Consider the following 24,910-nt stretch of genomic DNA (forward strand, 5'->3'; position numbering starts at 1 on the left):
AAATACTTTAGTTTTTTTTTGTTTTGTTTTTTATATTGGAAGAAAATGTCATACATATTTAATATTAGTTATAAATAGAACCCTAATGTACATTGGTTAGACAAAGTCAACTACAAAATTACAGGAACCCTTAATAAAGATGAGCCAAAAGGTCTGTATAAAATAACTCTTGTAATAAGCGATATAGTAATCTTCCAGCATGTGAAACATATTATAGTTACACTGACTGGCTTGTCACTGGGTTTACACTTAAACGTTCAAACATTTGAAGCAATGTTTGGTCAGTTATCCTAGATGATAAAGTTGGCTCCAATTTGATTATGATGGCACACTGCTGCTTTGGGAAATGTGTCTTGATTACTCAATGTCAGAATTAGGCTTTTAATCTCATTTTGGATATTCAGTTGCAAATATTAAACAATGAAATGTTACTATTTTCTAGTTACAGGTCGGAACTTTGTGCTTTGTTATTGTTTGACCGACTTGTCCTGGTTACAGTTCATTTTTGTAGTCAGGTTTGACTGATAACATTCCTATTTTCAGCATGACCTTGGAGAAATGAGGGTGAACTGCTCTGCTCAGGGACAGAACAGAATGTTCAACTTGCCAAATCGGATTTGTAACCTTTTGGTTTTGTCATTTAGCAGACACTCTTATCCAGCGCGGTTTATAATTAATACATGCATTTTAAGAAGTTATGGGCAACATAGTAAGTTTCACAACAAAAAGGAATTTGTTCTGGCTGTTGGTGCAACAATTAATTAAAAAAAAGCAATGAGGGAAGTAGAAACAACTGAACTGAGCAAATCTAATTAAAACAAATAAGTAAGGTGCAAGATTTTGTCCAGTTGAAGGTTGTGTGTATATGTGGGAGGGGATTATAGATTTGTCCTGTTTCGGGATTTGTGTATAGTTAGGTCTGGATATATTTGGACACTGACACAATTTTCATAATTTTGTCTCTGTACACCCACAATGGATCTGAAATGATACAGGTGAGATGCATTTGAAGAGCCGACTTTCAGCTTTAATTCATGGGGTTGAACAACAAATATTGTATGATATGTTTTGGAATTGCAACCATTTTCATACACATTCCCCATATTTCAGGGGCTCAAATGTAATTGGACAAATTAACACAATAAAAAAAAAACATTTTCAATATTTTGTCGAATCCAGGAAATGACTGCTTGAAGTCTCCAACACATGGATATCACCAAAAGCTGTGTTTCCTCCTTTGTGATGCTTTGCCAGGCCTTTACTGCAGCTGTCTTCAGTTTGTTCGTGGGTCTTTCTGTCTTAAGTTTTGTCTTCAGCAAGTGAAATGCATGCTCAATCATGTTCAGATCAGGTGATAGACTTGGCCATTGCTGAATTTTACACTTCTTTGCCTTAAAAAACTCCTGGGTGTTTTCGCAGCAAGTTTTGGGTCATTGTCCATCTGTAAAGTGAAGCGCCTTCCAACCAACTTCTCTGAATTTGGCTGAATCTGAACAGACAATATATCCCTATACATTTCAAAAATCATCTGTCTGCTTCAGTTTTCTGTCACATTATTCCATAAATACTAGTGACCCAGCGCCACTGGAAGCCATGCATGTCCAAACCATCCCACTGTCTCCACCGTGTTAATAGTCGTTCCAAGCCTTCGCCATACTTTTTTCTTCCCATCATTCTGGTACAGGTTGATCTTAGTTTCATCTGTCCAAAGAATGCTGTTACAGACCTGGGGTGGCTTTTTTAGATGCTTTTTGGCAAAGTCTAAGCCTTTCTATTCTTGAGGCTTATGAATGGTTTGCATCTTGTGGTGAACCCTCTGTATTTGCTCTTATGAGGTTGTCTCTTTATGGTAGACTTGCATAATGATAAGCCTACCTCCTGGAGAGTGTTCTTCACTTGGCTGGATGTTGTAAAGGGGTTTTTCTTTACTATGGAAAGGATCCTATGATCATCCACCACTGTTGTCTTCCGTGGACATCCAGACATTTTTGTATTGCAGAGCTCACTGGTGTGTTCTTTTTTTTCTCAGAATGAATCAAACTGTTGATTTGGCCACTCCTAATGTTCCTGCTATCTCTCTGATAGTATATTATTTTGCAGCCTAAGGATGGCCTGTTTCCCTTCCATTGAGAGCTCCTTTGACTGAATGTTGTGGGTTCACAGCAACAGCTTCCAAATGCAAATGCCACACCTGGAATCAACTCCAGATCTTTTACCTGCTTAATTGATGAAGAAATAACGAAGGAATAGCCCACACCTGTCCATGAAACCGCTTTTAAGTCATTTGTCCAATTCCTTTCAGTCCCTTGAAAAAGAGGGGGCTTCATATTAAAGAGCTGTAATTCCTAAACCCTTCCTCCTTTTAGGATGTGAATACCCTCAAATTAATGAGAGACTGCACTTTAAGCCCCTTTTCATTATTTAACTGTAACTCAAATATATTTAGGTAAACAGACAAAATCACAAAACTTTGGGTCAGTTCCAATTATTTCCAGACCTTACTGTATGTTGGGACTTGGGAGTGTCAGTTTGTTTCCAGGGGCATGTTCACGAGGCCTACTGCTGTAGCAAAGAAACTGTTCTTATGGTAGGAAGTTTTGGTCCTGATAGACCTCAGCCTTCTGCCAGAGGGGTGAGCACTGAATAGTCCATTTCTGGGGTGAGAGGGATCAGCCCTGATCTTTGCCACTCGCCTCCATGTCCAGGTGGTCGTGTAGAGAGGGCAGATTGCAGCCAATCGCCCTCTCTGCAGAGCGGATGATGCGTTGCAGCCTGCCCTTGTCTTTGGCAGTGGCTGCAGCGTAACATACGGTGATGGAGGAGTCCAACCACACAACTAAAGTGTTTAATTAACAGCAAGACATCACCACACCTTAGTACGAATATCAATGTTACATTGTAATTCACAAATAATAATTCAATAGACCAGGCAAAAGGTAACTTTCTAGACCACTTGTTCACAAATGTTTTTTGGTTAGTGTACCACTGAATTTAGATCTCTCCAGATTACTCATCAAGTGCCCCCTTTGTGCATTACTTCAGTAAGCATGTTGTCTCATGGGTCTTAAGTACGCTCTGTGTACCCTTGTACCCCTGGTTGGGAACGAATGTCTTTGTCAATGTTTTTGTTCATAACGAGTTGAAAATTGTTATCTAGCTGGCTAGCCTGCTTGTACAATTACCAGAACATTTAAAATAAATATATTCTAAAGACATTTATTTGAATATTGACACATTACAAAACAGTAATTTACAAATTGATGGCGAGCTGCTGATGTGAATGAAGTCGCTCAAGTTACCATGACAACATCTGCAATAACAGGATCGGAGTTGAATGTCTCTTGCATGTAAAATACGAATGCCCGCAAGTCATATAGATGTGCTGGTTTGAAAGGGTATAATTCTGAACTGTCCGACCATGTTTTTTTGATCCGAAGATTGAACGAGATTATGTTCTCTTACTTTTTGTGATTACTGATCTTGAATATACATGTGTGTGTGTATTCATTTGAACTAACCTTTCAAACCTATTTTGCAATGTTGATCTGGCCAAATGGCAAAAATACAGCAAAACCAAGGTGAATGACTCATGTTCTTTGTAATAGTCATGGCTTATGCATTATTCAATTCTTTGTTATATCTTCAAGCTGTGAATGTACCTCTTTGAAGAGAGTAAGGGAGATAGTGAGAAGCAAAGAAAACACATCTAATTTCTGGTCATTACAGAATCAAGATATTCTATCCCATCATTCTGTGTTCCTAGGTTACTGCCACTGAAGGTTACTGCTCATCACGTCATGATTTCCTGGAACTGGCTTCTCTACAGGCTGTCTCCCTGTCTGCCTGTCTTTAATTACCGTCTTATTTGTCTTTTGATCAGGCTACAGGCAGGACGCATGTTGCCAGGCAGACACCTCAAGAGATTTGGAAACCAATTACTGTCACACATGCACACACACACATAAACACAAGATACATGTTTCAACATGTAAATGTAAATAGTCTGTGCTACAGCACTGTACATTACACTACTCAGTTTTCAGATTAAGCAATACTTCCACAATCCTTCAACATTGATATTATATTGTAATTTCCATAATTTCCATCTCATGTCTATTATAGCCTTCTGATCTCTCCATCTCATGTCTATTATAGCGGTCTGATCTCTCCATCTCATGTCTATTATAGCCTTCTGATCTCTCCATCCCATGTCTATTATAGCGGTCTGATCTCTCCATCTCATGTCTATTATAGCCTTCTGATCTCTCCATCTCATGTCTATTATAGCGGTCTGATCTCTCCATCTCATGTCTATTATAGCGGTCTGATCTCTACATCTCATGTCTATTATAGCCTTCTGATCTCTCCATTTCATGTCTATTATAGCCATCTGATCTCTCCATTTCATGTCTATTATAGCCGTCTGATCTCTCCATCTCATGTCTATTATAGTGGTCAGATCTCTCCATCTCATGTCTATGATAGCCGTCTGATCTTTCCATCTCATTTCTATTATAGTCATCTGATCTCTCCATCTTGTAACCAATATAACTGATCAACAGAAAAACATTTTGGAAAAAAATTGATTGCATGAGTATTCATGAGGCATGGCAAGATGGAGAAAGACGATTGTTTTATTATTCAATGGATTTAATTTACATTGTTGATGGCAACACTGAACAAGGAAATATTGCTTACATAATAAAACACGGCTGAACAAAGCATTGGTCTAAGTATAATGTCTTGATGACCATGTCCCCAAACTGAAGATAGGGAGAGAAAGAAATAATGTAGATCTGCAAATTCTGTTAGACTTGGGCCCTGACAAGACCAGAAATATTATTTTCCAAACACAAACATAAATTCTGTCTAGAAAATGTTGCCCTTGAGTAAATATGTAACACCTCTTAACTTGGTCTAAACATCAACACCACAGGTAACGTCAATAAGCCTTTGAATGATCTGAGAGATGAGGCAAGAAGAGCCTTAAACATGAAACTCTACATCTCAACTAGAATATGGCTTAAAATCCCCCAATCAGGGGAGGTGCGTGGTCCACTTACCAACATTTAGATGAACACTCATTTGAGGTTCTGCATGCAGGTTTTTGCAAAAGTATTCTCAGAGTACAACACAAAACCCCAAATAATGCACACAGAGTCTTATGGAACTCTACCAATTTATCATCACAATGTAAAAATGAGCTGTAAACTTTCAAACTCGACTTAAGTGACTTTCATTCGCTCTCCATACCAAAGTATGGGTGTTTATCTTATTTAAATAAGTTGGGGTTGGTAAGATAATAGGCACATGTCAAGTGTTGGGCTGGATCGAAACCCTGAATTTCCTACTGTCACGCCGGGCCCCTAAAAGGGATCTGCTGTAGTCGATGCCTGTATCGCTGTACACATTACCGTCATTCACCACTAAGCTCTATTGTGCACAATCACTGAGCCACAGAAAACAAATCCTATTTAAGCTGTTTATATGGCGTACGGTACTGTACATGTGTGTGTATCATGCAAAAATCAGGGGATTTTCTCCTGAATGCTGCTGGGTTACTGTACTTTCAGTCATCCAGCCTGTCGCTTAGGCTGGAATGAGCAGACTCCTGGCCTGGGGTTAAGCTATCACAGTGACACTGACATCTATTCACCAGGGCCGCCCGCCTGATGCACTGATGGCCTGAGGAAGAGAGAGAAAAGTCCCTGAAATAAACCCCTGGCTGAATGTTCAGCCCTGCAGACTAGGTCACTTGATGGGGCTGGAAGAATTTGTAGCAGCTGGCCTGATTTTTTTTTTTAAATGCACATTTGTTTTATCAATACACAATACCCATACATTAAGAAAAGCAATCATAGTGAACACTTTTAAGGGAATTTATCAAACGTTTACTTGACTTTCCTTCTTGGCACGACAACATCAAGCTCAAGGCTACTTTGGAAGGCATTCCATGAGTGGGGGTCATAATAGCCCAAAACTGTTTTTCTAATTCTGAGTAAACCTGCATTCTCTCAAGGATTAGCCAGTCTTTAGAGTGTGTTTGATAATTGCAGGTTTTTCAGTTTTATGTTTAAGTTAAGGTAATTTGGAAGTTACTGCCATACAGCATTATGTTCAAACATTTATCAACGTCACTGAGTCCCAGCCAATTGAAGTGTATAAAATACAATGATGAATGTGAAAGTTTGAACCAATAATAAAACCCAATGATGCATGACAGACTGCATCGAGACGTTTCAATATCCACACTAATGCATTCATATATATCACCACAATGAAGCACTGACAAAAAACTGACTAGCACAATTTGTTTTCTTTGCTGAGGTGATCTCCAGCTTCAACGACTTAGCAACAGCTTCAATGACCTAGCAACTTCTACCTTAAAAGAAAGATTATCATCTAACCAAATCCCAAAGTATCTATAGGTAGGAGCATGATCTATTACAGGACCATCAAGGGTAGTAATTTTGAGATCATCCAATTGTAGATATTAGGACATTGAGAATAGCTTATACTTAGTTTTACTTGAAATCACACTATACGGTCTATACGTGAAATCACACTGCAGGAGATGCGGCTGCAGCGCAGTGTCATCAACATCGAAACTAAATGTAGCTTAAGCCTTTTCTATAGTTCTCACGTTGTTTTGAACTCTTCGGTTTGTCTTTAAGCCCTTGTGGATGTAAAACAAGTTTCTGGAAAAGTTGAATGAACTGAGGTTACTGTGAGTTAATAGTGAAACAATGACATGCCTACGGCTCTGAGGTTGGACACCTGGGTTGGCAGATGCACTGGCATCAGGGGTACAGGAGGCAAAAAGGTCAATGGGGATTAGGTCCAGTGTCTTCAAAGCCCTCATTTTCTCGTATCCTCCATGGTTAGGTCCTCCAGAAGTTGGAACATTGCTTTACTATTTTGACAAAAATGTGTTATGCAATCTTACCATGAACAATGTTGCAGACACGGAGGGAGCTGTCAAGGTCACCAAGCAACCTGTGTAGAGTACGCTGATCTGTTCAATCTTAATCTGATTGGTCAGAAACAGGTCCCGCCTTCCACAGCCGATTCCTTTGGTCTGTCTCGCTCTGCTTGTTTGTAAATCGTCGTTTACACATCTGTGAGTCTTTTTTTGTACCGTAGTACGCTAAATCACCGTAAAAAATGTGAACTGTCAGAAATGACATGCCCTTGTTTACGAGTGCCATTATTGCTTGGAACTACTCAGTTACAAGTTTGTAAATGCGATTACAGTTCGTACTGTTCACGTTCAGAACTTATCATCTACACAAATAGTCTACATATTTTCCTGTTCATCAGTTACACGCTTGCAAATTGGATTTTTCAACTATATATTTATTTTTCTAAAACGTAATATTTTTGTCAATGATTTACCTAAATAATTATGAATACACAAACTGTGTGGAGAGAAGCTGCGCTGCTCTGTTGCAGAACCTTCGCTGAGGCAGTAGCGTGATCACGCATAGACTCTCTGCCTCTTACAACTCATACTCATATCTAGCCACAGCATGGGCGCTCAGGCAGAAAGCACCGGAGTCAAGAGCATCAACAACGAGGACACAGAGGAACAGTACCGCGCTCTAGCCTACGACACCGCATTCAGCACTTTGGTAGCCGTGGTGGTTTACGTGGTGGTCAAAGTTAGCCTAGACGGGATCAGGCAATGGCGGGCCAGGATCTCGGTTCTAATAGTGGGCTCGGGTCCCGTGGGGCTAACGGCCGCGCTAGTCGCTGTTCGCTCAGGGAAGGTGCTGAAGCTGACACTACTGGATGAGAGGTACCGCACGGCGCTGCTCTGCCGCCCCCAGCAGATTGCCCTAGACCCATGCAGCGTGAAGTTCCTTCTCGGACTGGGGGTCGACTTTGATAACATGGAGGGCTGCTGGCACAATGAACACTTCTTTACCAAAATAGGAGTGTTTCAGGAGTACCTGCTAAGCATACTCGAGCAGAAGAGACAGAAGGTGGATATCAAGATTCACCTGGGAACCAAGGTACACAACATCTCTTTAATTTAAAAACAGTTATGAAAAAACAACTAAATTCGTTCATTTGAAAATGTTGTTTACACTGTAGCATACACAGAGACAGGGGTAGAGAAAAAGAACGAGAGAGAACAAGTCGTGGCCATAGACAAGGCCTGTGTAGTTAACTGCTACTAGACAAATGGAATAACCCTAGCTCGCGCTTGCACACACACAAACTGCAGACCTGGTCCTCAACTTTTTCATACAAAAACAGTTGCCGGAAGGTAACAACTGGGTAGCGAATAGTTTATTTCAGTTAAGCTCTCATATTATTGTTCATGATGAAGCAAATTCTTCTGGAAACCACATTATATATTACTTGTATTTGTATCCCCATTCACTTTGCACTTGTGAAATAATCAATAAGACTTTAGAAAAGCATATTTTCTCCCACAGTTTCAAGCTAATTTGCTTTGTAATGATTTTTTTATTTTATTTTAGACACATTTACATAAAAAAAACAACAAAAAAAAAACAGAAAATAATAAGAATATAATTACAATACAAATAATAATGAAATAATAATAAAAAAATATAAAATAACTACAACATCTATACTATGCAAGTATCAAGACAATGGTACATTTATATCAAGACAAGGTTGCTTTGTAATGATTACTAGTGTCGGTCAGTAAAAGTATTGAGTGGAGAAATGTTGACTTTGTATATTGCCAAGGTTTACGAACATTTGAAATGTAGTATTAACATATTCATAATATTACATTGTCTTGGCACGTTATACATAGTCCACAGATCCCTAGGTCAAAATTATTTTAATATTTTTTGGTTTTGGAAGCTGAGGACATACATTACCGAACATTCCAAGCTCTTATTTAATGAAGTGAGAGTCCTTACATAACTGTTCGTCCCCAAGTCATATATTTTTTTAGAAACAGATGTATGTTTCATTTAGCCTAGAATCCATTTAGAGACATTGTGAACAACTAAAATGTATTTTGTTTCAGCAGAAAAGGTATCTGTCCCACTATCCAAACAATGTATACATACTGTATATCTGTAGAATAGATTCCCTGTAAGATTCACTGGTACTGTAAATGTGATCTTAAATAGATTGCTGTATTAATTACAATAATCATGTCTACCTCTGAGTTACGGGATTATAGGCGCATGATGGTAGCCTTTGGTAGGGCTTATAGCACAGCATAATGCAGAGGCAACATGATGGTCACATTCACCACAGCTGGCATCATCAGCTGACATAATTTGTTATGCAAGTTGTCCTCAAGTATGAACATAGTTAATGGTCCCTCTGTTCCCTAAGGCAGGGATTTATTAAGTAGTATTTCAGATTTTGGTCTCAGCAGTCCATCACATCTGATTTAGTTAATCAGCTATTCTCTTTGACCGGCTGGATCAGGCGTTTTACTAATTTGTAACAACATTAAATCATCCAGGAGTAGGCTTCCAGATTACTGCTCTAATATATTGTCTGACCAAAGTGTCTGATCTGTAGCTTTTGATCACTTTATTGCATTTTTTATTAATAATTGATTGCCATTTTCATAAAGATATGACACTTCCCTCCCTGTCCATCCCTGACTCCCTCTCCCTCCTACCTCCCCTCTGCCTCCCTGTCCACCCCTGACTCCCTCTCCCTCCTACCTCCCCTCTGCCTCCCTGTCCACCCCTGACTCCCTCTCCCTCCTACCTCACCTCTGCCTCCCTGTCCACCCCTGACTCCCTCTCCCTCCTACCTCACCTCTGCCTCCCTGTCCACCCCTGACTCCCTCTCCCTCCTACCTCACCTCTGCCTCCCTGTCCACCCCTGACTCCCTCTCCCTCCTACCTCCTTCCTGGACATCCAGTGAGTCACTCTATATTTGTGTATTAAAGCAGAGTGTTGTCAACGTCAAGCATGACTCATGAAAAACATAGTCAGTTATAACATTCTCAGTAGGCCCTGTATTAGACAATATGTGGTGTTTAATGACTGATTTAGTACTAGGTAGTGGCACTAGGAATAAATTAGATGGATAAAAAAAAAATACTGTACTGTTTTTAGAGAAAAGTTGAAATGAGACATACTATTTTCCGCTTTCTCTCAATCTCCCTATCTGCTCTTTTTCCTGTTTGTCAGTTTACAGAGGAGTACCTACGGAGGATCTCGGGCTCTGAGTGGCCACGTGTGATCGTGGTGGCTGATGGGTCGTGTGGGGACTCATGCTCAGTGCTGGGTATCAGCTCAGACTACACCGTAGAGACCTGCTACGCATATGGGGCTAATGCTACCATAGAGAGGCTGGACCAGAGACAGGTGATATCCCCCTGCTCACACACACACACACACACACACACACATACACACAGCACACACACCTACACACAGAGCACACACGCACACACAGCACACACACATACACAGCACACACACACACACACACATGCACACATGACACACACACCTACACACACGCACACATGACACACACACACCTGCCATACACACACAAACACCAGTGGATAGGTTGTCCACTGGTGAACCACTCACTGGATGGAATCAAAACATTCTTTCAATCCGCCAGTCAGCTTGTGGTTCAGAACTATTATTTTGTGAGATGTTTTCTATAAACATTTGTGTGACAGGGGAGACAGATAATTATGGCACAGAGAGAAAGTGGAGTAGGAACTATTCGGTTGGTGGGTGTCCCTTTGGTTGATGCTTGGCAGTGTGGGTGGATTGATTTCCTGCCTGTTGGGCCCTGTCCGGGGCCTCCCCCAGATAGGGCCACAGTGTCGCTGGACCCCCCTGTCTCAGTCCCAAGGTCTTACGCTGCTATATTATTGTGCTGGGGGAGTAGGGTCAGTCCTCTTTCTCCACTAAGTTCTCCTTCTCCACTATAAATCCTTGTTGATATGAGGAATGCATTTTCTGAATTTTCCCAGTCTTCTCCCGTTTTGAACTTAGGAGGGCATGAGGTCCTTGCCTACATCTGCGGAGTACCTGGCTTGGGAGACCCATTGCTGTCCCTGTCCAGAGTCCTCCTGGATCTGTTGCAGATCGAGACGATGCCTGACGATTTCAGCTGCCCCAGTGCTGACACCTCCCCCTCCCCCGTGTTGTCCCTTCCTTGTCCATCAGGTCATGCTTCCGACCTGGACTAAGTTTAAATAGACTCTGGACTCAGCCCACATGCATTTATTAATTATTACAATTGTAATCTTAATATGTTTACCTGGCAAAGCCAGAAGAGGACTGGTCACCCCTCTGAGCCTGGATCCTCTCTAGGTTTCTTCCAAAATTTTGCTCCTTGTGGTTTAAGTCCAGGTGTTTTGTAAAAGCACTTTGTGACATCTACTGATGTAAAAAGGGCTTTACAAATACATTTGATTGATTGATTGATCCCCCATAGGTAGGCCTAACTAGCAGTGATCATTTTTTATAGATCACATAAAAATGTCTAACTTACAAAATTAGAATTGGCGAAATTAAATGAAAGAATATCTTTTGTGAATGAAGCATTGCACAAGCAAAATCCCTCCTTTTGTATGCAGGTGGATGTGTGCTATTTGTTTAGTTTTTAATGCATGAGCATTCTGTACACAGTGTTGTAACATTAAGTGGTTCAAAGAAGCAGGACCTAAAATAAAGTAATGCAGAAAATTGAGAATGTCGAGATTGAGGTTAACAATATAATATAATAGATTCATTATGTCTGGAGGCATTACAGTTTTCCCCCGATTGCTGACAAGCATCAGTCAATACTGAAACCCCAACAACAAAACCCTTCACACAGTCAGCATTTCTAACATGAATCTTTGCCAAACAGTTAATCTCACCTCCAAAATTGAATAAAACACCAAAACACTTCATACATGTCTCAAAATAAGCTTGTTCAACCATAACATTGGCAACAATTCTCACTCAGAAACACACATTGTCACTCTTAACACACTGACCTAAAAAACCCATTACACAATAACAGTGACACCCATGGCAAACTTTAATCTTGTAAATATAGAAACAATATTTTCACATAAATCAGTATACTAATGTATACAGAACAAGAATGAATTAGAAATGCAGCAATTTGAAGGAATATATATATTTTTTGCATATAGTAAATTATACTTTTGAAAAATAACAAGTTCAAACAAAACAAAAAAATCCAGGTCTGCAATAATAACAAACAAACATCAGCAATTATAGTATAATCACTAGCCTCTCTGTATTGGAGGTGCCAATGAGGGGTTTGTGTAAAAGCAAACCATCATTGGACAGTGCTAGACACATTGTGATGTTAGCTCCTCTCTGGCCTGGGACATCCATGGTGGCTCTCTGACCAACCACATTTCTTCCACTGTGGTGTGTTTTTGCCAGGTTGAATCCAGCTCCATCCACAAAGATGAATTTATGTGCAGTTTGACTGGCTTCCATCTCCATTACTCTCTAAAAACAGTAAATCCACAGGTTTACAGTACTTTACATTTTGCGTAGATGTGTATATATCCTGTTTGGTTATTGAACAGATATCTTACATGGATATATTGATTCTGGAGTACTTTCAAACGTTCCCCATTCCTCTCAAAGTGTATAGTGTACAACACTTGGATTGGTTTTCAGTTGAAACTGCAATCTAACATTATTAACATTTTCTAACAAATATTAAACACTTTCTTTATATTTCAATATGTTTATGGCAGAAATGCACAACAGTTGCCATAATTCTGTTTTTAACAGTTTTGGGAACAGTGTGTAAGCATTTGAAAAAACATGTGCTGCGAATATATTATTTTGCAGGTGATGGAGTATAAATGAAAAAAGAGAATGCATTTTGTTGCGAAGGCAATGAAACATTATTCACAGTTTGGTCCATGTACACCTCGGTTTCGCTGACTGTGTGAAAAGTTTTGTTAATGTAACTTCAGTAATGATCAGTGCTTGTTAGCAATCAGGAAAAACTGTAATAAATGTATGTTTTTGTGGGTAACAGTTCAGCTTTAAGTAACTAATCTATGCAGATGGGTTATGTTGCTGAAAAAAACTCCTTTCGGTTGTTGGGTGCTTCTCAGATAAGATGATGCCAATGCAGTCTGGGGGCAGCTCCAAAATAATGAGCTCCAACACACACGCACCCACACATTAAACCAAGCACTGGTGGTCAACCTGACTACAGCCAGGTGCAAAAATATTTTGTGTCACAATATTTGAACCACAGTGACAGAGAGTTGCTGATCAGTTACTGATGGTTATTTTATGTATACTCACCTAAAGGATTATTAGGAACACCTGTTCAATTTCTCATTAATGCAATTATCTAATCAACCAATCACATGGCAGTTGCTTCAATGCATTTAGGGGTGTGGTCCTGGTTAAGACAATCTCCTGAACTCCAAACTGAATGTCAGAATGGGAAAGAAAGGTGATTTAAGCAATTTTGAGCATGGCATGGTTGTTGGTGCCAGACGGGCCGGTCTGATTATTTCACAATCTGCTCAGTTACTGGGATTTTCATCCCTTTATGACCACCATGTACCCATCCTCTGATGGCTACTTCCAGAAAGATAATGCACCATGTCACAAAGCTCGAATCATTTCCCCACGGGGTCCGGCTGGGCTCAGCCCGAAGGAGCGACGTGGGGCCACCTTCCCGTGGGCTCACCAGCTGCAGTAGGGACCATAAGGGGTCGGTGCGTAGAGGATGGGGCGGCAGTCGAAGGCGGGTGCCTCGACAACCCGATCCCTGGACACGGAAACAAGTTCTAGGGATGTGGAACGTCACCTCGCTGGCGGGGAAGGAGCCTGAGATCGTGCGTGAGGTTGAGAGGTTCCGACTAGAGATAGTCGGGATCACCTCTACGCATGGCTTGGGCTCTGGAACCACACTCCTTGAGAGAGGATGGACTCTTCACCACTCTGGAGTTGCCCATGGTGGCGGGCTGGTGTGGGTTTGCTTATAGCCCCCCAGCTCTGCCGGCATGTGTTGGAGTTTATCCCGGTAAACGAGAGGGTCTCTCACTGTTGTTTGTGCCTATGGGCTGAACGGCAGTGCAGAGTACCCAACCTTCTTGGAGTCTTTGGGAGGGGTGCTGGAAAGTGCTCCGACTGGGGACTCCATCGTTCTACTGGGGGACTTCAAACCCCACATGGGCAACGACAGTGACACCTGGAGGGCCGTGATTGGGAGGAACGGCCCCCCTGATCTGAACCCGAGCGGTGTTCAGTTATTGGACTTCTGTGCTAGTCACAGTTTGTCCATAACGAACACCATGTTCAAGCATAAGGGTGTCCATCAGTGCACGTGGCACCAGGACGCCCTAGGCAGTAGGTCAATGATCGACTTTGTTGTCGTTTCATCTGACCTGCAGTCGTATGTATTGGACACTCAGGTGAAGAGAGGGGCGGAGCTGTCAACTGATCACCACCTGGTAGTGAGTTGGATCCGATGGCTGGGGAGGAAGCTGGACAGACTCGGCAGACCCAAGTGTACTGTAAGGGTCTGCTGGGAACGTCTGGCCGAGTCTCCTGTCAGAGAGATCTTTAACTCCCACCTCCGGCAGAGCTTCGACTGGATCCCGAGGGAGGCTGGAGATATTGAGTCCGAGTGGACCATGTTCTCCACCAACATTGTCTAAGCGGCCGCTCTGAGCTGTGGCCGTAAGGTCTCCGGTGCCTGTCGAGGCGGCAATCCCCGAACCCGGTGGTGGACACCGGAAGTAAGGGATGCCGTCAAGCTGAAGAAGGAGTCCTATCAGGCCTGGTTGGCTTGTGGGACTCCTGAGGCAGCTGACGGGTACCGGCAGGCCAAGTTACTAAGTCATAAAAAAATGTATGATTGTCATAGCCTACCTTTTTTATATTGACATAGACAAAAAGAGAAGACACTGAAAACAGGTTTTTCCTCTCTATTTCGCTATTTCTATTTTGCATTACTATAGGCTAATGTTATTTTACTAAATTACATGACACTCCATTTGCTCTGCTTCATTCTGGAAAGACTGAATGCGGCATTGAGCAAAGTGTGTGTGTGTCTGTGTGAGAGAGAGAAAAGCGGAGAGAGAAAGAGAAAAAAAGAGAATGTGAGAGTGAGAAGCACAAAGAGTCGCAAGGGCAAGACTGCAGCCCGGGTGCTTGTGGAGGCAAAAACTCTGGCCTGGGAGGAGTTCGGTGAGGCCATGGAGAAGGACTATCGGCTGGCCTCGAAGAGATTCTGGCAAACCGTCCGGCGCCTCAGGAGAGGGAAACAGTGCCCTACCAACGCTGTTTACAGTGGAGGTGGGCAGCTGTTGACCTCAACTGGGGATGTCGTCGGGCGGTGGAAGGAGTACTTCGAGGATCTCCTCAATCCCGCCATCACGTCTTCCATTGAGGAAGCAGAGGCTGAGGGCTCAGAGGTGGACTCGTCCATCACCCGGGCTGAAGTCACAGAAGGTAGTCAAGATACTTCTCGGTGGCAAGGCACCGGGGGTGGATGAGATCCGCCCTGAGTACCTCAAGTCTCTGGATGTTGTGGGGCTGTCTTGGTTGACACGCCTCTGCAGCATCGCGTGGCGGTCTGGGATGGCAGACCGGGGTGATGGTCCCTCTTTTTAAGAAGGGGGACCGGAGGGTGTGTTCCAACTACAGGGGGATCACACTTCTCAGCCTCCCCGGGAAAGTCTATGCCAGGGTACTGGAGAGGAGAATATGGCTGATAGTAGAACCTCGGATTCAGGAGGAAAACCTCAGATTTTCGTCCGGGCCGTGGAACACTGGACCAGCTCTATACCCTCAACAGGGTGCTGGAGGGTTCATTGGAGTTTGCCCAACCAATCCACATGGGTTTTGTGGATTTAGAGAAGGCATTCGATTGTGTCCCTCGTGGCATCCTGTGGAGGGTGCTTCGGGAGTATGAGGTCCTGGGTCCTTTGCCAAGGGCTGTCACGTCCCTGTACGACCGAAGCAGGAGCTTGGTTCGCATTGCTGGCAGTAAGTCAGACTTGTTCCCAGTGCATGTTGGACTCCGGCAGGGCTGCCCTTTGTCGCTGGTTCTGTTCGTAATTTTTATGGACAGAATTTCTAGGTGCAGCCAGGGGCCGGAGGGTGTCAGGTTTGGGGACCACACGATTTCATCTCTGCTCTTTGCGGATGATGTTGTTGTGTTGGCCACTTCAAACCAGGACCTTCAGCATGAACTGGGACGGTTTGCAGCCGAGTGTGAAGCGGTTGGGATGCAAATCAGTACCTCCAAATCCGAGGCCATGGTCCTCAGTCGGAAAAGGGTGGCTTGCCCACTTCAGGTTGGTGGATAGTTCCTGCCTCAAGTGGAGGAGTTTAAGTATTTAGGGGTCTTGTTCACGAGTGAGGGAAGGATGGAACAGGAGATTGACAGACGGATCGGTGCAGCTTCTGCAGTAATGCGGTCGATGTATCGGTCTGTCGTGGTGAAGAAAGAGCTGAGCCACAAGGTGAAGCTCTCGATTTACCGGTCAATCTACGTCTCTACTCTCACCTATGGTCATGAGCTTTGGGTCATGACCGAAAGGACAAGATCCCGGATACAGGCGGCTGAAATGAGCTTTCTCCGCAGGGTGGCTGGGCGGTCCCTTAGAGGTAGGGTGAGAAGCTCGGTCACCCGGGAGGAGCTCAGAGTAGAGCCGCTGCTCCTCCACATCGAGAGGGGTCAGCTGAGGTGGCTTGGGCATCTGTTCCAAATGCCTCCTGGACGCCTTCCCGGGAAGTTGTTCCGGGCCCGTACCACCGGGAGGAGACCCCGGGGAAGACCTAGGACACGCTGGAGGGACTATGTCTCACGGCTGGCCTGGGAACGCCTCTGTGTCCCCCCGGAATAGCTAGAGGAAGTGTCTAGGGAGAGGGAAGTCTGGGCATCTCTGCTTATACTGCTGCCCCCGCGACCCGGCCCCGGATAAGCGGAAGAAGATGGATGAATGGTCTGGTTTCACAGAACTTGACATTAGGTTATCTCGCTGCTTTTTCTGAAAATGTGCAACACCTCTGAGAGCTTTAACCAGCATATTGTGGCCCTGAGGAAGGATAGCTCCAAAGAGAGAAGCAGTGTACTTGATTACAGGGAAAATTAGGGTGAAGTGCCTTGCTCAAGATGTTTTATCTTGTCGGCTTGGGGTTTAAACATGCAGTCTTTCAAAGAAAATGCTGATTTTAGCTCCTTTAATCTACATTCTTCCATCATGCTTTTTTATTTTGGCTTGGTGTGAACATTGAGAATGAGGGCAAGGAAGCTATTCTAGACTATTGAGACGCCCCTTGAATGATAGACAAACGTACAGCCTTCTGGTACCCTGGGAGATCTGAGCCAGTTTTCTCAAAGGGAGAGATAGGCAGCTAGATAATATATACATTAGCAGCCATCACAAGTCCGGCACAGCTATCGGTGTGCAAAACACTGGTTACACAGTATTATAATGAAGCAGGACTACTTGTAATTTGAATGCAAACACTGTAAATCATTAAAACACACAGAGTAAGAGTTTATGATTGTAAATAAATATTTCCCATGTTAATAAAGCCTTTCAAATTGAAGCCGAATTGAGAGCGAGAGAGAACTGAAAATAACTTGTGTATCCCAGGCTGTCTCAGGTCAGTGTTTCATACGGTCGAGTAGTAGCAGTGTATTGTCACATCCTGTTTCTTAAGAAACCTTGATTTTATTGTGTTATCTTATTGGGCTGCAGCTACTTCCTTTCCAATCACTACATATCTATCCATCCCGCTCTCTCTCTCGCTCTCTGGCAATTTCCGTAACTTAATGAATTTTGCTCAGAGGATAAGACCTGGTTACCCTCCCCGTCCTGCTCTCCTCTTCAACACTCTTTGTTCACATTGGAGATGCAGAACTAGCAGAGGGTAGGCAGGGGTCGTGGGGTTATACAAACTACTGATCTACGAGGAGAAAGAGAGAAATAAAGAGACGGAGTACAGAGAGAGAATACACATGGAGGGTGCAATGGACCAAGTGGAGAGCAGAAAGGGAAAGAGCAGGTGTGTCTCCATCATTCAACAGGTGGAACAACACACATACGCAGAGGTTAAGCAACACACCACACACACGTTCACACCATGCACACAAACACACCACGCACACAAACACACCACGCAGACACAAAAATTTAGGGAAAAAGTTACAGTTGTGCTCATAAGTTTGCATACCCTGGCAGAAATTGTGACAAATTATGCAAAACAAACCTGTCTTTAATTTCAGGATATTGACCCATTTATTATTACATAGTTGTTTGGATCCTTTTTAAATCATAATGATTACAGTTATCACCCAAATGGCCCTGAGCAAAAGTTTACATACCCTTGAATGTTTGGCCTTGTTGCCGACAGACAAGGTGACACACACAGGTGAAAATGGCAATTAACGGTGAATTTCCCACTCCTGTGGCTTTTCAAATTGCAGTTAGTGTCTGTGCATGAATTGTCAATGAGTTTGTTAGCTCTCACTTGGATGCACTGAGCAGGCTAGATACTGAGCCATGGGGAGCAGAAAAGAAACTGTCAAAAGACCTGCCTAACAAGGTAATGAAACTTTATATTTATGGAAAAGGATATTAAAGCATATCCAAAGCCTTGCAAATGCCAGTCAATTTTGTTCAATCACTTTTTAAGAAGTGGAACATTTGGGGATCTCCAAGGTCAGGTAGACCAAGAAAGATTTCAGCCAAAACTGCCAGAAGAATTGTTTGGGATACAAAGAAAACACACAGGTAACCTCGTGAGAAATACAGGCTGCTCTGGAAAAAGATGGTGTGGTTGTTTCAAGGAGCACAATACGACGATTCTTGAACAAAAATGAGCTGCATGGTCAAGTTGACAGAAAGAAGCCTTTACTGCGCCAATGCCACAAAACAGCTTGGTTACAATATACCCGACAACACCTTGACACTCCTCACAGCTTCTGGCACACTGTAATTTGGAGTGACGAGACCAAAATAGAGCTTTATGGTCACAACAGTTTTTGAAAAGGGGTTAACAAGGCCTATAGTGAACAGAATACCATCCCCACTGTGAAGCATGGTGGTGGCTCACTGATGTTTTGGGGGTGTGTGAGCTCTAAAGGCATGGGGAATCTTGTGAAAATTGATGGCAAGATGAATGCAACGTGTTATCAGAAAATACTGGCAGACAATTTGCATTGTTCTGCACGAAAGCTGCAGGACTTTCCAGCACTACAATGACCCTAAGCACAAGGCCAAGTTCACCCTCCAGTGGTTACAGCAGAAAAAGGTGAAGGTTCTGGAGTGGCCATCAGTCTCCTGACCTTAATATCATTAAGCCACCCTGGGGAGATCTCAGACATGTGGTTCATGCAAGACAACCAAAGACTTTGCATGACCTGGAAACATTTTGCCAGGACGAATGGGCAGCTATACTACCTGCAAGAATTCAGGGCCTCATAGACAACTATTACAAAAGACTGCACGCTGTCATTGATGCTAAAAGGGTCAATACACAGTATTAAGAACTAAGGGTATGCAGACTTTCGAACAGGGGTCAGTTCATTTTTATTTATTTTTTGCCATGTTTTGTTTAATGATTGTACCATTCTGTTATGACTAACAGTTGAATGTGAATCCCATAATAAATAAAAGACGTGCTTTGCCGGCTCACTCTTGTTTTCTTTACAAATGGTACATATATTACCAATTCTTTAAGGGTATGCAAACTTTTGAGCACAACTATCAGTGGAGGGAGATGAATGGTGGTATGGAAAGGAATGATGAGATATACAGTAAATTCAATACTTGAAACAAATGTACTCTACTATCGTCATAGTTCATGTCGATATAATGTTTTACATGGTAAACTCATACTGGATTTATTAACATTAAGTAAATACATTGTTACATTAAACTAGTTTCTCGGTCCTTGGAATCCAGTGACCTTGAAATATATCTGCTATTCGGGTCCTTCTCTTCCTCTCTTTTATATACACTCCTCTCATCTCCAGGTGCCGACCCCAGAGATCCGAGCCCACAATCTGTTCTTTGACCTGTCTGCATATGGAGTGGAGGCTCTCAGGGAGCAGAGAAGCTCTGCTGTCAAGCCAGCGTTCCACCTCAAGATATACGGAACCTTTCGGAACCGTTACATGGCTCTGGTCTGCCCTGCTTCAGACGCCAAGATGGTCAGATTCCTTCGACACACTGCCAACTCCTCTGTAAGGACCGTTTGAATTTGTCCTTAGTGGTAGCAACCATATATCTACAGGAGTTTCCTCACTTTTTTTAGCAAATCACATGACTGAAAGGCATGGTTCCAGTGTAAATTTGGTCCCAAGCAGGAATGTATGGTGCCCTGGCATGCGAGGGAGAGTTAGGGGGGATGTGTTAAATGTTTGGGGGATTATGCCAATGCCTTTGCACTGGGAGTTTTTCCAAAACCCCAGTTTGATGCCTTGGTCCACCAGACTCACATTTGGGCAGACTTTTTTTGATGAGCCTGCCCAAACATTCATTCAGCTCGTTCCCGTTCTCAGTCGTACGTCCAAGTACAGAAAGTAGGGAATCGCCTTCATCTGTCAATATGGGCAGTAAGAGCTATTACCACCAAGTGTTTTTGTTTTGCTTGTTACGGCCTTGTGGATTAGCATGGCCGATGGACTCCAAACAAGCGTTCTGGCTCTAAGGCATGCAGGTCAACTCCATTGCCAGGCTCTTGTTTTTTGTTTTAAGACCTTACTTTTGTCGGGTTGTTGCATGGTGATACATTATTTCTCAGTTTGACTGACAGTGATGAGGTAACTAGGTTACACTCTTTTATGGTTGAACTAACATTGCCTCAACTTATGTGCTAAAATGGCGTTCATTACCACTTCACACATAGACCTTTCTATTACCACTTTACCCATAGTCACTGGAGTAACATCAAATCTAGAAGGGTAACTATGATAGCCTGTTATTCATTCATTCCCATTTCCCTGTACAGTCCCTAGAAGCTGGGTTCAGATAAGCCAACAAACCTAGACACAATTTTTAGGCTTGCCAACATAAATTTACTAGGTTAAAAACATTTTGAAGAAAAGGAATGAATAAATCTTCTAGTAATCAACATTATGATCACAAGAAATGTTTCCTGTCTCCATTAATGTGTGTTTGAGCCTTGGCTACCAGCTTGGCAAGGCTGTGTTTCCTTTTCAATACAAAGAGCTAATAATAAACCTGGTCGCAGCAAAAAGCTGCCTTTCACACCTACTTAGTTTGCACCTTCCACTGTGTGTGTGTGTGTGTGTGTGCGTGCGTGCGTGTGTGTATGCATGTGTGTGTAGAATCTGGAGAGGCCATCTGTACCTTGATGTTACACAATGAGGTGAAAGTGGAGGCCGAACCATCCTAACAAGGGCTAGTAGCTGCTGCCAGGTGATAGAAGGGGGAGATATACTGTTGTGTGTTGTCTTTAAAATTCAACGCTTAACCTTATTCAAACAGATGGTGGGTACAATGAAATAGGAAATTATTCATAGATGGGTCTTGAATGTCTCATCGTTACATGAGCGTCAAAGTTAACAATTAAATCCCAGAATCTCTCTCACACACACACACACACACACACACGCACACACATACACTGTTACCAGGCTACATGTGACTTTCCTGGTGTGAGGCAAAGGAGAGGTGAGTGGACAGCACAACAGTATCAGAAAGAGAGAGGAAGAGAGAAGATGGGAAATAAACAAGAGCATGAGAGTGAGAGACAGAGTAAGAGAGACCGAGTAGGAGAGACAGAGTAGGAGAGACCGAGTAGGAGAGACCGAGTAGGAGAGACCGAGTAGGAGAGACAGAGTAGGAGAGACAGAGTAGGAGAGACAGAGTAGGAGAGCGAGGAAGATATACTGTGGAAGTGGGAGAGTTGGAGTGAGAAAGAAAGAAGATTGGTCATTGATTTCATGTCTGTAATCGTTTTACAATTTCAGAGGATGGTCAGAGATGTTTTCCACTGGTCTTTTTCAGGTTTCACAGTCTCCCAAAACATCCATGGAAAAATAAAATGTCCTGCAAAATTGACATACATTTGTAAAGAAGTAGCCTGCTAGAATATCCTCTTGATATGAGCAACCTATCTGAACTAATGTGCTAAACGGGTCTTGCAGTGACAACCTGAGCTGTCAGTTACAATCACTCAGGTCCCCTTTGTTTCTCAGAGGATCTTCGCTTGCCTTGTCTTTGGGCCTCATCAGATGTCTCTATCCGGGCCAGGCTTGGTTGGGTTTTGGGGTGTTTCTCTTCAATGATGTCACCCCATTCGGTTTAAGCTCTGGCCTCCTCTCCTTCCAGGTCATGAGGAACATCTTCCACCAGTCTTTTAATGCGTATAAGACGGACATCGAGCCCCGTCTCAGTGAGCTGACCCTGCACCACATGCAGTGCAGCAGACGTCTGTTTGAGGTCCAGCTGTCTCACCGGAGAGTCAGCGCTGCCTACATCGAGGGAGACAATGTGTCTGTCACTGTGGAAGGGGAGGCCGTACGTGTGCTCAACTTCGACACAGGTACGGACGCCCTGACAACTTTCAAATCAGTAGACCAACATTTCCTGACTTTGTACTGATTGCAATACCTCTCTAGGATGAGGGGGTTTGGTGAAAAGCGGACGTCATGTTTCAGCTGGATCTTGTCTTCAGTTGATCACAATGGCTTCTTTAATTGATCCCACGGCTTGATTATCAGCATCTTCATAATTCAGCATAGCTGTCTGTTTACCCACTGGCAAGATTAATCAAAACTTTGTTTTCACAGAACCCTATTTTTAGAATGTGAAGATGTAATGACAAGTAGAGATGGTTGGATGGGGGACACTCATTATTGTACTGAATGCAGTCTAAAAATCTATTTCTCCATCTGTCTCCTTTTTCATATTGAGATGTTTCTGCATCTTTTAGAGGAGTTTTCTGCAACATGTCAGTGTTTCTCCTCCATGACAGGTTTATGAAATCAATGTATCCTTTTATATTTGTTTTCCAAATGTTGCAGTATCTGTGACAATAGTACACTGTATAGGCCATGGCTACAGATCTGGATTTTCACAGACAATTTAAAACCAAATAAACACTCTCCCCACATCTTCTCCTCTCCCACTGCACACCGTCCTCACACGCTCTCCTCTCCACCCCGCTCTCTCCCCACATCCTCTCCTCTTGCCTCTCCCTCTGTTCAGGTTGTGGGGTGAACCTGGGGATGAGGGGTCTTGAGTCCCTGGGGACGTTTATCTACCGCACGGCCACAGCTGTCGACCAGAACGATGTGTTGGAGGCCCTGTCCGCCAAGATACAGCACTCCAGGCAGGTGGCTGAGACCTTCAGACATGGTGGTCTGGGAGACACCATGTTCCAGTGACTGCAGGGAGAGCACAGGGACACTGTCTCCAGAGGCCTGGCCTGACTGTTAGCTGACAGAGTAATACGGCTTTTACACAAATTGTAAGGGTTCTCCACCAGCGAAGTGAGCAACAGAACACTCGCAGTGCTGATGTGATCTGTATCTTGACTGCTGATGTCTATGGATAGGACTGATTACCATCGAAGTGCTTTCATCAGGTCTGGCTGGTCAAATCTGTGGTGATGGAGACAGTGAAATCGAATGAGATAAGGAGAACATTTTTCTGTTGGACTGCTGTGTGGCTTAGCTTTTGTGTGTGGTTTGCCGAAGACCATGTCTCTTAATGGCTTCCTTTTCTCATCTAACACATCATGTAGATTGAAATTCAGGAATAATGGGAATCAATTGCTATCAATGTTCTGTGAGTTCAACTGAAATTTGAATATTGTTGTGATTCTGGGTTTTTTCTTTCCAGTGAAGTTCTCTATCTTGTGAGATGTTCCTTACATTATGTCCTGATTGAGCTTTCTGACACCTTTGGAAGATGTTACAGTATGTGCCTGGTGCAACTCATTAACCTTGGATATCAACGAGAATGAAACAAATAGTTTCCGTTGTAACGACCCCTTTTGGTTGTAGAAATGTTTACTGATAATGAGCAGCTTTTTAAGAAAAGGAACTGCATCTGATCAGGTCTGGTGGTATTGTAAAAGGAAGCTGAGTTTCTGGCAGATTGATACAGTATTTTCCTGTCCAGTTCCCTATATTGTATCCACTAATGTAAAAACATTATAGGTTAAAACATTATTAGCAGATGATAATGAGGTGGGGAGGAAACTATTTTGTGATAATGCACCCAAAGGAACACAGGAAAATGTTAAGGGAGCTTTTTGTGGTATTATGTCCCAATGACCATGAAGAGGATTGAGTGAGTAATTAACATGGAATCCCTGGCACTGATTAGTCCTTATTTTTTTATTATTTATCATTAGTTACTAGCATTTATTGAAATTGTTTCTTGTAATTATTTCACTTTACAGTAATAATATAACTAATCCAATTTGTACTAGTAACTATTTCCGTTTATTTTTGATAATATGTTCTCATTAAACTGATTCTTGTAACTTTTCTTTTTTTCACAAATGTCTATTAAATTTTTCTAGTAAAACATTTCAATATATAAAAGTTTCAATTCCACACTACTGGTGACTATTCTCATTGTTAACAGTTGCATTTCCATTCTCATAAGTAAAAATGTAATTACAAGTAGAATAAATGTGTGGACAAAATGGCATAAATGTGTGGACAAAATGGCATAAATGTGTGGACAAAATGGCCTTAATGTGTGGACAAATTCAATTCAGAAGAGGCTCTGAGATGCAAATCCACCTCTACAACCAGTGACCAGTGTAGAAAGCACTAGTTGCTTTAAAAGGATGACTGGTCAGCTCTGGGGAGTACATGTTAAAACAGCTTGCCATAGAAAAATGTACTCATTGTAATGATATTGTTGTTCTAATTATATTGTTTAATAACATATATATACACCTTGAAATCACCTTTTCATGA

The 24,910-nt window shown here is 42.6% G+C and overlaps 1 protein-coding gene and 1 long non-coding RNA gene across 2 annotated transcripts; both read left to right on the forward strand.

Moving 5' to 3' along the window:
• The first annotated feature begins 2,454 nt into the window (after nt 1–2,454).
• LOC117593430 lies at nt 2,455–3,583 on the forward strand. Its single transcript, XR_004574829.1, has 2 exons — nt 2,455–2,705; nt 2,996–3,583. It is a non-coding gene; the product is annotated as an uncharacterized LOC117593430 (long non-coding RNA).
• A 3,521-nt stretch (nt 3,584–7,104) lies between these two features.
• Nucleotides 7,105–24,848, forward strand: si:dkey-234i14.6. Its single transcript, XM_010890471.3, has 5 exons — nt 7,105–8,015; nt 10,147–10,323; nt 19,979–20,188; nt 22,302–22,515; nt 23,181–24,848. The coding sequence occupies exons 1-5, from the start codon at nt 7,530–7,532 to the stop codon at nt 23,357–23,359; spliced, it is 1,266 nt and encodes a 421-aa protein (XP_010888773.1). The 5' UTR covers nt 7,105–7,529; the 3' UTR covers nt 23,360–24,848.
• The last annotated feature ends 62 nt before the right edge of the window (nt 24,849–24,910 follow it).

Source organism: Esox lucius, chromosome 19 (genome assembly GCF_011004845.1).
Source record: "Esox lucius isolate fEsoLuc1 chromosome 19, fEsoLuc1.pri, whole genome shotgun sequence".
In the NCBI taxonomy this organism is placed as follows: Eukaryota; Metazoa; Chordata; class Actinopteri; order Esociformes; family Esocidae; genus Esox; species Esox lucius.